The 14,542-nt window shown below is 39.8% G+C and overlaps 1 protein-coding gene across 2 annotated transcripts in view; it reads right to left on the reverse strand.

Moving 5' to 3' along the window:
- LOC126251619 (protein scarlet-like) overlaps positions 1-11,484 on the reverse strand; it is a 414,928-nt gene extending 403,444 nt beyond the window's left edge. The window contains exon 1 of one of the 2 annotated variants that reach the window (XM_049952160.1): positions 11,245-11,484. In XM_049952160.1, coding sequence (XP_049808117.1) covers positions 11,245-11,310 — 66 coding nt within the window. In that variant the 5' untranslated portion in view covers positions 11,311-11,484. Of the gene's footprint in view, positions 1-3,719; positions 3,876-11,244 lie in introns of those variants that run through there. The other variant, XM_049952161.1, reaches the window with a different exon arrangement.
- Between the last annotated feature and the right edge of the window lie 3,058 nt (positions 11,485-14,542).

Raw genomic sequence — 14,542 nt, forward strand, 5'->3', positions numbered from 1 at the left:
CTAGTCAGTGCCAGTCTCCAATAGGTTGGTTCATGCTGCTGCTCGTTTTACTGCGTCAAAGATTTCCTTCTCCGTATAATGACCTGATATAGTACCGTCCAATAAAGTGAAGTATAGATATACTCATGAATTATAGATAAACTAGTGAACATGCGAACAATCAGTGGTACTTCGGTGTGGCAGAACGATAACAAACATATGTTTCCAAAGCGTGGAAAAATAAAACGAGCTGCTTCACTGTTACATGCACCAGTTTAATGGAACATCTTAATTGCTCGAAGTCGCAGAAAACAGACTCCATATTTGCACAGTATTATGTAGTAAACTACCACAGATATTCAATAAATGTCAAAATACTGTCGTTAGGATTGAGAGAACAAATTCTTTCTGTGTTTGAAATGTTAGAAATTAATAACACAAAAATAGACGGCCAGATCTTCGAATGAACGACCAAACGGATTTGGTTTTCTCGCTATTTATGGATACTGCTATAATATCTAAAGGAAAACCTGATTGGCTCTCCTCTTCCTACACTTAACCTGTGTTGCTGAGTTAGATAATATAAAATAAAAGCTCGAACACTAAAAATTACTGAAACAATCATAACAGTTGTGTAATAAATAGTGTCCTATTGTCATTGTCGTCACGTAATGACTTCTATATGCATTAACTTTTCTCATTGTCAGTATTGTGCAGTATAATTTTAAAATTTTTCACAAAATTAACCTTTATTATCATAATAAGCAACGGATACAAGAAGATACTGGCAAAAAGTCAACACATGTGTTTTAAGTACGTGATTTTACTTTGGAATACAATTTTAAAATTTTCACAATATCAACCTTTACTGACATAGTAAGCAATGAGTACAAAAAGAAACTGACAAAAATTATACCATCCATTAAGCGGTTTTACTTTGGAACGACTAGGACCTCAATAACAAGCAAAAATGGTTCTAAAATTAAATAAATTTTGATAAAAAAAACTACATAGTCCTCCATTGCTTTCAGCTGAAACCACTCATAAAAGCAGCAGAACAAACTCAGATTGACTTACAATGTCTTTAAATATACTTACTTTCATTACCAATAATCTTTTCAATACCGCCACTATAAAAAAAAAAAAACTGCCATAATTTCCAACAGTAGCGCAATCTCCTAGCTAACTGTTGCTTTGAACGTTATAAGTGACTGCTACAGTACACTACATTTGTAGAAGTATCTCAGTGTACCAGTAAATGCCTCTGTCTTGCAAGAGCTTCGGCGACTTCATGCTAAGGACACTGGTGCTTGAAACCACTGGTAGTCAGAGCGGTTGACCCAACATCAAAATTGTGTACTGAGAAGCTTTAATTAACGTATAATCAATTCGATGTTCAACAATGTCTCATGTCATATATTAATTTCTTTGTTGTATATTGCAACATTTTGAGTTACCACTTAATTTCGTTGATGGGTGTAGATCGTTATTGCATAGAATACCAGTGCACGAAATGATATCTTTTATACAATATTCGGCAAATCTAGGTCGTGTTAGAAGAGTTTAGTTTTTTAATATAAAGTTTTAAAGATTTGCAATAACTTTCTCTTGTGTAATAAAATGAATTGTAGTACCTGTCGTAATAAATCCATGCAAGAAAAATTACTTCAGTAGTTCCATTGTCTCATAAACATCACGAATGTGTCAGCTGAAATGCCGCTAAAGTGGATTACTAGATGATAATTTGGTTGTGTGTAAGAATCACGTAACGAGTACTGCTACGTTCGTCACTCTCCTGTATTGCGCAGCAGAGAATGAAGAAATGATGCTTGTTGTATGAGGTGGCTGAACTGTTACGTCAGCCAAACCGCAGTGAATGTTAGTATCACGTATTTACATATTCAGTCATATATGAATGCTGAGATTAGCGGCAAAATTTTAATGTTCAATTATTAAAAGCATCTTTCCTATTTCTAAAGGTGCCGTATTGCAAGTAGTTGCATCGTTTGCGGACCATTCAATGGACTGAACGTGATAATACTGCGTGTACAGATGTGAAGGTCCGACATGGCGTCTCCAACGCACCGAGAATTTTCTCGAGCATCAAATTCTCGACTCATCTCGCTGCCACCATTGTTAGCATCGCGCACCGTTATTTGCTAACGACGGTCACGTGATATCAACACGTCGCACTACTCAGTGAACTGTGGGAGCTATATGATTGGCTGTTACGGAATGGCGCCAGTATACTGGATTCGGTGCAAACACCGAATTTATTAATTTCTAACAATGTTGACTTATACAACAGTGAGCACTAAGTTACAAAGTTCGTTTTGGAAGTTTCCAGATAATGTCCTGCACAAATAAAAATATTTTAATTCCATCAGTAATCCTAATCGTATTCTGGCTATAAGAAAACAGAAGTCATGAAGTAGACAACACTGGGATTGCTCCTTTGGGAACATCCTTCACCAATATTCCGTAATTCGAAGTAATGCCACATTTCTAATGAACTCCTTGTCGATGGAACTTTCCTTTGCTGAATATCAGTCACAGTAACATTGAGAAATGTGGTGTAGGCAAGCTGTTTCTGTAGTGCAATAGAATTCTAAAGCAGTATGCTGAAGTAGGCGGCTGAACTTATTGTATTTCTTGTCAACATGTTTCGTGAGGTATTATTTCTGCGCTAATATATGCCACAAAAATAGACGAACAAAAAAAATTAACAATACATGATTTCGAACATTCTATCAGTGTAGAAGCAATCTAAATTTTTCGTATGAATTACTGTACGTAACACAAAATCGATTTTGCATTACGCACAGCTTACATTTTGTCTTTCCCTCAGGAAGCATTACACACAGCAGGGTATAGTCAATCTATAACGCTTGAAAGTAAATAGAACATAAAAAACTAGATAAACACAAAAATAGAAAGAAGTAATAAAATCAAAAGTCACTTCTGGCGTCATACTTGTCACATTTTTTCGTCATTCATTTATATGAAGGTGGTATGCATATATATATTTTAGTTGCGCTCCACTTATATGACTACATTTTTCAAATGAAATCAGTGTCAGACCTTTCTGCATCATACGACCCTCACAAAGTGCTTCACGTTCCTTCCCGGCAGCATAAGAGCGTGTATGTAATCTTTGCTTTTAAAGTTAGGATACGTCTCGAGACAGTGAAAATATTGCAACAGTCAGCGTGAAATATTTGGCGAATGGAATGAAAATGCCTGACGAAGGTTTCAAAACTGATGACGGTAAGATGTTGCCGAAACGTTTACACCGAAGTGCACTGCAAGACGCAGCAGGTAGTGTTAAATTTTCATCATGTAAAAGAAAAAACTTTCATTGATATTATAAATCAGAGGTTCGTATGATAGAAACAATATCTCTGTATCTAATTAGTGACACCTGACGATAACTATACATAGAAATGATAGTAATGAGCTGAAGTGTAAGCAAAGTACACGCGGTAAGTAGCAGGTAATGGCGACGGAACAACTGCTGCACTTTATCTTTCTGGAAAATAGTTGCAGCCGCTGTTTCACTATACGAAGCGACAAGTTAAGGTTCCAATGTTGTTCAGTTATTTATTGTGACACTTCGTAAGCCAGATCTCGCTCTGTCATCACGTCATACTCCTACGCTGCGTACTGTTATGACGTACGCCACCGAGCAGTGAAGATATGAGCAGAAGCTTTCCCCGGCTCGGTTCAGTGGCCCACCGTACCTTTTGCGAGCTGCCGCTGGCGGTGGCGACGTCTCCCCAGGGCGTGTCCATGGTGTGCAGCTCTGCCGCTCTCCCGTAGCGGACTATGCCATCCGAGGCCGCGCCGCCGCCAGCAGCAGCACCAGCGACGGCGGCAACAGCCGCACCGGTGGCCGGCCCGCGGAAGGTCCGCCAGGTGAGGAGGGGGGCGCCGCGGTCTGCAGCCAGCTCGCTGGCCGCTTCGCTTACGTAAGGGCCTCCGTTGCACCACGAGATGCGGCGCCGCCGTAAAAACACCCATCGGTAGGACTAAAGTGTTAACACTGCCTAAAAACACACGGCTGTGTTCGCCAAGACACGAGGCGTGTGAGAACAGTAATGAGCCTGATTCTTAGCTACCAAAGTTTTTTTTTTTTTTCAACACAACACTCTCCCCTTCAGGATAGTCCCCTTCGGCAGCTATACACCGGCGGAGTCGTTGTTCCCAGTCCCGGTAGCAGCGCTGAAAGATTTGAGCTGGTAGAGTGTTTAACATGTCCGTCACATTCTGTTGAATGTTCTCCAAAGTCCCAAAATGATGTCCATTTAAGACATTTTTCAATTTTGGGAAAAGAAAAGTCACAAGGACTAAGATCAGTTGAATAGGGGTGTCTGTGGAGCAACAGTAATGTCTTTTGAGCTCAAAAACTCCGTGTTGCAAGTGGCGGTGTCACAAGATGCGTTGTCACGGTGCAGAATCCACTGCGATGTCCGGTCTCACTCTATATACGCTTTTCCTGTGTCTTTCAAGGACATCTTTACAAAAACACTTGTTTGACACTTTGTCTTGGAGGAACAAATTCTGTATGCACGATAACCCTACAGTCAAAAAAGCAAATCAGCGTTCTTTTGATTTGCTTATTCGAGCTTCACCGTGTTGTCGGCCTTCCAAACTGATTTGTGCCAACGAAAACCTTGTGCTCGTGATACGGAATGTGCCCCTTCGGGCTGTTTCAGCTTCTCGAAGGTCACACTAGTGGATACCCCAAGTTTAACACAAAACGTGATGGCATAACTTTGCTCTTAATTCCACTGTTACATTTTAGTAGCACACAACAATAGCACAACTTCACTGATCACGTGACGAGTGTACGCAGCTAAAACTAGGACTGAGCATGTGGAAGAGATGAACATAGCGGTCTACACAAGTAGAACAACACAGCGTTGCCAGGTCGCTCGCAGCCTTGTCAGTCTAACTACTTTTCTCATACACCTCATATGCTCTCCGATTCCTCGTCCCTTTCACTTGTCAGGAACCTCGTAATTTTTAAATGAAATTATCAGGAGCGTTCTTATGTCAATTTATATTCTGTTTCCAGAACGAATATTTCACTCTATAGTGGGCTGTGCACTGCTTGTAAACCTCCTGGCAATTAAAACTGTGTGCCGAGCCCGGGCTCGAACCTCGCCGTTCGAGGGCATTGCTCTTACCGACTGAGCCAGCCGGGTACGACCCACGACCCGTCGCCAAACGAGACGGGAGATAGGGACGAAAAAATTAGCCACGTACGAGCAGTACTCTCGCTGTGAGTGTTGCGTACTACCTTATTCACGTATACAGTTACGTCATCCATTCCGGGTAAGATACCGATCCCGGTGTTTTCGAAACTTTCCAGAATGTTTTAATTTCACGTTTGAAGTTTGGTAACAAATGACAACAGATATAACTACAATTTTAAAATTTTCGTAGTTTTTTCCTTTGATTGTACAGTGAAACCTTGCTTCTAGCAAAATTTCGTGGTACTACGTCAACAGGAAGTGATGAGTGAGCTTGCGAGTATCAAAATATGTGGCATAAACGGCAGTATCTTTTAATTGCTTTGACTCAAAAGCTTCAATTTATTACATAATACGTGACATAAAGTCCAACATGACATGTGTACATATTCATGGGAAAACGGGTTTTAACAGTCGGACAGACTGACCGAAAGACGGACAAAGTAATCGTATAAGGGTTTGTTTCTACCAGTTGAGGTACGGAAGCCTAAAAAAATCGTGAAGAACTCTTGGAATCGTTAAAGTCGGTTCATCCTAACATAAAACTTATGGAGGAACTTGAAAAGGATAGCCATTGACGTGTGAGCTAAGAGATTAGCGGAGAGATCCCTGGGTGACGGTGTACATGGAAGACCCACACATAATTACCTGTACTTACAAGCCCCGAGTCATTCTCGTCCATTACACAAAATTCAGTGCTAAAGAGTCTGATCCACAGAATACTGTCAGATAAGGAGAGCCTCGCTGAAGAATTACACGTATCAACAGCGTTTCGAAGGAATGGGAATTCACATTTCATACCAAAAAACTGGCCGGCCGAAGTGGCCGTGCGGTTAAAGGCGCTGCAGTCTGGAACCGCAAGACCGCTACGGTCGCAGGTTCGAATCCTGCCTCGGGCATGGATGTTTGTGATGTCCTTAGGTTAGTTAGGTTTAACTAGTTCTAAGTTCTAGGGGACTAATGACCTCAGCAGTTGAGTCCCATAGTGCTCAGAGCCATTTTTGAACCAAAAAACTGAGCCGGCGTTGCAGTTAAAATCAGCAACACTAGAGGAAGAGGTTAAGTCTTGGAAAGAGAAATAAATGTCAAGAACAGATTATATGACTTGTATTCGCGCATTCTGCGGAAATACTCTACAGACACCTACGGTAACATAGCATCGAATGTATTTTCTAACGCAATGGTCGCTCCACTGCGTCACGTAGTCGGTCAATGTACTTGCATCTGGCTCACCTTGAGCAGAAATAGGAAACTCTCTGGTGCAAGCCTGTCGCCGGGCTATTGGCCTGGCTGCAAATTACGATATTGCAGTGCACGTGTCGTTCAGAAGTTCAATGCAAAATATGCATGCGTGCCGAAGCAGCATGAACTGCGGCGATTGCAGCTGTTATGAAACACATGACATGTATTCGCATTTGGGAATATGGACACCATCTGCTGTGTAACGGAATGACGACAATGAAAATTTGCGCCGGACCGAGACTCAAATGTGGATTCCCCGCTTATCGCGATCGGAGGCCTTGCCGTTAGGCTATCCGAGCACGACTCACAGGCAAGTGAGGTGAACTACGTGTCTGCGACCCAACCTGTACCGTTACTGTGTACATTCCTGTACAGGTATGCATGTCCTAAGGAACTTTGCATCGTAGCTCTGAATAGTGCAAGCACTGCAATATCACATTTATCCCCAGATACCGGGAAAGCATGTCTCCGCTGTACGGGAATAAACATGATGAATCTACGAGTGAAGGTTGTAGACACATGGCTGACGACATATGAAATCTAAGACTGCAACCTTTCTGCGCCATGGATTTAGGACGGGGAATGTGGCCACGTTTTACCCTCGGGAAGTATCCCCGGTAACCATTTGATAGCAAGCTGAGTAGACCTGGCGTCGTTCAAGGTTAGCCTTCCAATTGAAAATCTCGCCAAATGTAAAAATGCTACAGGCCTGCTAACGAGACTGCCAACGCTACGCATCTCCGTCCTATGCTGGAGTACCGCTGTGCGGTATGGGATCCTTACCACACAGCATTGACGGAAGACATTGGAAAAGTCCAAAGAAGGGCAACTCGTTTTTTTTATCATCGTCAAATAGAGAAGAAAGTGTCAAGCACAATATAAACGAGTTGGAATGACAATCTTTGAAACAAAGTCGTTTTCAAGATATTTCAGTCACCAACTTTCACTTTTGAAGGCAGAAATACTTTACTGATGCCATTCTGCACAGGAATAGTTGATAGTCTTATAACATAAAAGAAATCAGAGCTTTTAAAGGAGATTTAAGTTTTCATTTTTCCCACGCGCTGTTAAAGAGTGTAACAGTAGAGATATAGTTAGGAGGTCGTTCGGTGAACTTTCTGCTAGCAGGCACTTAAGTGTGAATTGCAGGACAGTCATATAGATATAGATGTGGACATTTATTACAAAACTTGTGTGGTGTACGGACCGAATGTGAGGAGTGAATGCATTGTGCATCAGTAATGCCATTTAAGAGTGGAAGGACGAAATTCATAATGACGACGGAAGAGGAAGTCTGTTCAAGTCAGCAGCTAACCAGCATAGAAAATCGAGGAAAATATTCGTGAAAACAAAACTTTTAGATTTCTCCGAATATTTTGCGTTAGAGACCTTAATCCAATATGATACTATAAGTTCTATGCTCGTTGGGTCCCAAAAATCTAAGGCGACAAATCTTTTTGGCGTAGGGTATTTTTCACGACGTTAACAGACATGCTACGTGCTTAAATCTGTTTGGTTGTTATGTAGAGGACTAATGTAGGACGTAGTTTTAATGTTCTTCCAACAAACTTGTTTTAAATATTAAAGTATTTTGTTTATGACATGGTGGAAGGTACTTTCTGTGTAGTACTAGTATACAGTGACCAAGACGTATATCGCAGGAGCACACGCTGTAAGGTGGTTCTTTTTTCATGTCCTTATTATTACTTGTAGGGAACCTTGAAAATCTTCAGAATGAAGCTTGTTTCAATCCCTTGAACCGTATATGAGATTTTTTGAGAATCATATACAGTGAACCATCCCTAACCTACATTGGCAAACACTGCGAAGTGATTCCCTGGACAAAATGGAATAGACAACTTTATAAGAAACACACATTGTGTAGTAACTCGTGGTAGTAACCCTTGATAACCGACACCTCTACGCTTTCAACCACCTGCCTGCTATAACTGAAAGAGCAATTCGATAAATAATGTTTGTGCACAATTATCTCCATAACTGACCACATAGATTGAGAAAAGTAGCTTGAACTAAGCGATCAAAGTAGCTACACCGTATTGCGCTCTCACATATGTAACGTCACGGTTTCTTTTTGTGTACGTTACATGTATGAAATCTTTAAAGCCAATAAAACACCCTAAGAACATTACTCGCAGGATTGATAAAGGATTTTCAGCAACCACTATTTAGATTTTCAAGTATATTTTAATGCGAAATAGAGTTTGTACATATTGTGTATCACATTTCGCACGCTGAATCACCGCAGACCGTTTCTCCGTATAGTTCGGAAATAAGCTGTATGTATAGCTGGATTAAACAAAATCGTAACATTCCTAATACTTCAAAATCTGTTGGAGGTGTAATACTGAGGCTTATGGTAAATGATAGTACCCATATTTGAGTGTAATTTACTGTGTGGTTAATACTCGTTAATACTCTAATAATAAATAAACTTTATCTACGAAGATTTTAAAATAACTACACATTTTTACCGAACGGCTCACTTTCTTAATAGTATTTATTACCTCATTAAAATAGAGTAACAACGATGTATAGTACATGTTAATGTTCCCAACCAAACTCTTCGAACAAATAAAAAGATAAAAGTGTCACACAATGCGAGTTTCCCCGGCTCTGTGTTGCTTCAACTCTGCTTCCTCGTAAACGTTGCCTGAACAGAACATAAATGCTCTGTGCTCTATCACCTCGCCCTCATATTCAATACGTTTCTCACCTTTCTTTCTTTTACTATACCTCGCACTGTAAACAATGACACCGGGCATTTCAATTAACTCGTCGATTGATTATGTAGCTATCCAGTGACATTGAAATGTGTACCTAGTTATGTTTACAGAAACATGGTTGCCTCCCTACCAAGATAGTTAATTAAGTTAGTACCGGTAATTTTAAACTTACCTCAAAATACTCGTCTCTTTGAATACCATCGTTACTCAAACTGTTCGTTTAGCTATTTTCAGTTAATGATGAAATATGATATGTGTTCTGGCTTTCCTGTTTCAGAGTGCGTAACACGTCCATGCATCACCTGAAATATATTTTTCCAGGTAAAAGTTAGAGATCTGATTTCATATACAGGATTACTCACACCTTCTGTGTCTACAGTTTCATAAAGTCTGGCAGTTTATGTCGATATGATATGAAACTATTCCTTTTTTTATGACAAAAAAGCTTCAAAAGGCTCATTTTCTCTGCCATTAATTGAGCTCAGCCACTGTAGGCTCATAGTCAAATGGAGATGTGTTACAGGAACATTATCTAGACCAAATGTAGCTGGAAGCCTTGATCATGGTGCTAGCGGAAGGAAAGAAAGTTTATTTAACTGTAACGAATGCTGTATGAAATGAAACGATTGTTTCGTTTTGGAATACTTACAGTTCACATAAGTTTGATTTCCTTTCTTCAAAACACTCGTCTCGGATCATCGATTCTCCGTTTCGCCCTGAATATAGTCATCTACTAATATGTACGATCTGTTGGCTGACTTATTACCAAGAAACAGTTCCATCCCGAATCCGGATTACGTGCTGTGCAAAACATAGTCTGATGAATTTAATTTTGTACAATATGGCAATAACGCTGATATTATTTCTCTCCTGTCACAATCACCATAGAAATGTTTTACGCCTTTTGACTTGAGCCTCCGTTCCCTTTGATTTTATTTCAGTTAAGCGTTTCTCTTTTTAATTTTCGTGCATTTGCAGTACTTCACGTCACACTCAATTTTCTCACCTTCACTCATAGTACTTGAAGCGTATCGTATAAAAGGATATTTTTAAATTCCTGCTACGAAGAAATCATTATCCAGCAAGGAACTCTTATGCCACAAAATCTAATATCCGTGACTGAGGAACGGATGTTAATTGTAACTCACAGACAGTATGCATTAGGCATAATTAGTAAACCCTATACAGCAATATTTTTTTTTTTAGAAACAAACGAAGTATTAGGAAACTGAGACTTCCTCTACGGGTTATTACTCGCTTTTGCTTTATTACCCGACTGGTTAAGAGATGTGCGTTGTTGTTCTCGAGTGATACCTATTCTATCGAATAATAATAATTAAAATTTTATTAATGAATAATGGTGTCTGCAGTTATTGTAAAAATCTTTTGCTACTACCAGATTGGTTTTATTTCGTGATTTTATACTTTCCAGGTAGACGTTTCAGGAAACTGTGCACACTTTGAAGGCAAAACGACCGATTGCTTATCGCGTCGTGTGTTTAAGTATTTTATTTTTCACACGTCGAAGCTGCAGATCTGTTTCCCACGAGGTGTGAATTAATATTCATTGCCGCTTTTTACGCGCGGTAGCCAGTATAGCATTTTCGCGGTGAAAGCGCCTCCAAACAATGATGATGCTCCATAACTACAACGGCTTCGTACATCAAAAACTCTTGATGTGCGAAGTCTTAAAAATTCAGACGATGGCGATTCAGTAACGTAGAAAGTTTGATTATATCTCGATGTTTGTAATGTTACTAACCACACTGTGCCATCGCATTTGTGGGGTGTCTTTTCCGAGTTTAACCTTTATTTATGTACTGCTTCTTTTTACGAAAATTTAAATATTTGTCTCACTTTTACGTGCCAGAAAGGAAAGATACGTTACATAGTTCCACCGTATCAGAATATATGAGAGATCAGAAACATACTACAATGAATCTAAGTCAAACAGCGTTCTTTGTAGTTTCACGCTTTCCACTGAAGCTGAGGTGGATTTAATTATGTATATCGCGCTCACTCACCTCCGTCAAACGCTGACTGAGTGCTGTTTGCCTGGAGCCACCAATCACTGTTCGCTTACTTTCCATAATGTTGCGGTATTTACGTTAACTTGGTCCCGTTATTGTCTACTTTTCGTAACGAGCTTTTAAGCACACAAGTACCTCTTTCACACTACACACGTACGCACTGCCGACCTTCTTTCGTGACGAAATGCTGCTCAGACTGCAGTGCATGCACTCGCGGTGCGAGTGCCAGCACAGCCTGCCACTGACTGCCGCTAAGCGAGAGAGGAGTGCTCAGAGGGTGCACGCCGAAGGCTCTCAACTGCTGTGTAAGCAGCGTAGCAAACAAGTAGTTTCCACTGCAGTAAATAACTCAGGTACTTTAAATTCTTCAATTGTGTGGCCGTAGTGTCCGTAGTTGCTTTACGATTCATAAGGGTATTTTGTTCTGTCATTGCAACTACAAAATGCGTGACTTTTTTCACCAGTCGCGTTTCGCTTCATTGAGGTAAAGTGTCATCAGTGGTGTGTAATTAAATTATTTAGATTTTGATTTGCTTTTGGATCGAAAAACAGTTCGTTAAGAATTTGTTGATCTGCACTTACGGTGATTTTCGCTTGATTTCTCGCTTACATCGGGAAATGCCGTCTGCTAGCACATCGTTACTTTTCTGCGTTAGACACTGATATTTTGATCTAATATTTAGTTATTCTGCAGCACCATGCATTACTTATGTTTTTCACAAGACACTTTCATGCACACCACTGTATTCTGTTTGTTTTCGTACTTCTAGGTATGTGTGTGGTTTGTTTTGTGGTGTTGCCAACATAACCTTTCCACTACTTTCTCTTTGACCTACAACCTTTATTTATTTATTTATTATTGTATGTCTGTAATTTTATGTCATTATATTTCTGTGTATTTAAATACCGTGTAAGAGTAGGGAAGGAATAGTAATGGAGGAGTCTTTTTTTATTTTTTTCAGTATAGGGCAGGGAGAAACCATGATGAATGGACATAAGTGTACAGCATTGTGATGGAGTGTGAGTTACAGGAGAAGGTGTGGGGGTGTGGGGCAAGAAGATAAATGAAACTGTGAGTTTAGGTGGGGGGGGGGGGTTGTTGGAGGATGGGAGGATTGAAAAATCTCTTCTCTTTTTCATGTAGTTTCAACAATCATTTTGCATAGTGTCTGGTTTCCAATATTTATTTGGTCATTGAGCAACTGTTCACTTTCTGTTAATGCTTTTCGTATGTGAAAATTTTCTTGGAAAGGGAGAAGGTGTCCGTCTTTACTGATTTTTGTGATATTCATATCTGTTTCAATATTGCTTTGTCTGTGCTGTTCTTGTTTTAGATGATCTGCAAATGTTGAATAGTTTGTACCATATTTAAATGCTCAGATGTGTTCTTTATATCTTGTGTCGAATGTTCCGCTAGTCATTCCAATCTCTGCAACCGAGCTCATAGATACCAGATTGTTGATATCTGTCTGGTTTTGATTTCAGTTTTGGGATGTGCTTCTATATTGAGCTGTTTGTTTTGTAAGCAATGTTTATGCCTTGTTTTTTGTATATGTTAGTTGTCTACCATTGTTTCTTTGTGTCCATTTTTAATGCTATTTGTTTTGCAATGGCTAGCTCTTTCTGGTAATCAGAAGTGTTTAGGGGGATCCTGTTCAGCCTGTTTAAGATGTACCTGACTGCTGCTTATTTGCATCTCTGCGGGTGGTTTCATGTTGCATTTAAGAAAATGTCACTTGTTGTCGGTTTCTTTATATGTCTAACGTGTGTTTATTATCGTCTTTCCTTATCGTTAGGTCGAGAAGGTTGAGTGAGTTTTGTTTTTCTTCTTCCATTGTGAAATTTATGTTTTTGTGTACAGTATTTATGTTTTGTGTAGTTGCTGTATTCTGTTTTAGGTTCATCTACCATGCAGATGATCTGAAACAACACCAAGCAGTTTTGAAACAGATATGAATGTCATAAAAATCAGTAAAGACAGACACTTCCTCCTTTTCCAATAAAATTTCCTCATACAAAAAGCATAACACAAAATAAACAGTTGCTCATGACCAAATAAATATTGGAAACTAGACTCCACCTAAACTAACTGATGAAATTGCGTGAAAAAGAGAAGACCCTATTCAATCCTCCCGCCCCCCTTACTCCCCCCCCCCCCACAACCCTCCCACCCCCCCCCCACCTACACTCACAGTTTCATTTATCTTCTTCCCCCACACCTGCTCCTGTAACTCACACTCCATCACACTGCTGTACACTTCTGTCCATTCATCATGGTTTCTCCCTGCCCTATTCTGAAAAATAGAAAAACAAAGATTCTTCCATCACTACTCCTTCCCTACTCGTCAACGGTATTTAAATAAACAGAAACATAATTAAATACAATCACACACATACAATAACAAATAAATAAATTAAGGTTCCAGTCAAAGAGAAAGTGGTGGAAAGGTTATGTTGGCAACACCACAAAACATGAACCACAACAGATACTTAGAAGTACGAAAACAAACAGAATACAGTGGTGTGCATAAAAGTGTCTTGTGAAAAACATAATAAACGTATGGTGCTGCAGAACAACTAAATATCAGATCAAAATTATCAGTGTCTAACGCAGAAAAGCAACGATGTGCTAGCAGACGGCATTTCCCGCCGTAAGCGAGAAATCAAGCGAAAATCACCGTAAGTACAGATCAACAAATTCTTAAAGAACTGTTTTTCGATCTAGAGGCAAATTAAAATCTAAATAGTTTAATTACACACCACCGATGACACTTTACCTCAATGAAGCAAAACGCGACTGGGGAGAAGAGTCACGCATTTTTGCAGTTGCAATGAGAGAACAAGAAACTGAGGTATTGTGTAGTTTAACTGAATCTAACGATAACAAAACAGGTTTATTTTAATGTAAATGTACTACACGCTGCGCAAGCAATCATTGCAGTGTTCGAAACAGGGCTGCCAACTCACTATGCATCAACATCCATTGTCACATCGGCAGTTGTCCGTTGCAAACAGAGTACTGTAGAACTACATATGAGTCAAAAGTTAAACCCTGGAAGTCAAGATAAAATAGCCGAATAAAATAGTACGCCACATCGCTTTCTTTTTAGTCATCAGTCTTCTGACTAGTTTGATGTGACCTTCCGCGAATTCGTCTCCTGTGTCCACCTTTTCATCTTAGAGTAGGATTTGCAACCTCCGTCCTCAATTATTTGCTGGATGTACTCCTATAACTGTTACCTCCACAGTTTTATCTTCTACAGCTACCTCTAATACCATGGAAGTTATTCCC

The sequence above is a fragment of the Schistocerca nitens genome, chromosome 4, assembly GCF_023898315.1.
Source record: "Schistocerca nitens isolate TAMUIC-IGC-003100 chromosome 4, iqSchNite1.1, whole genome shotgun sequence".
In the NCBI taxonomy this organism is placed as follows: domain Eukaryota; kingdom Metazoa; phylum Arthropoda; class Insecta; order Orthoptera; family Acrididae; genus Schistocerca; species Schistocerca nitens.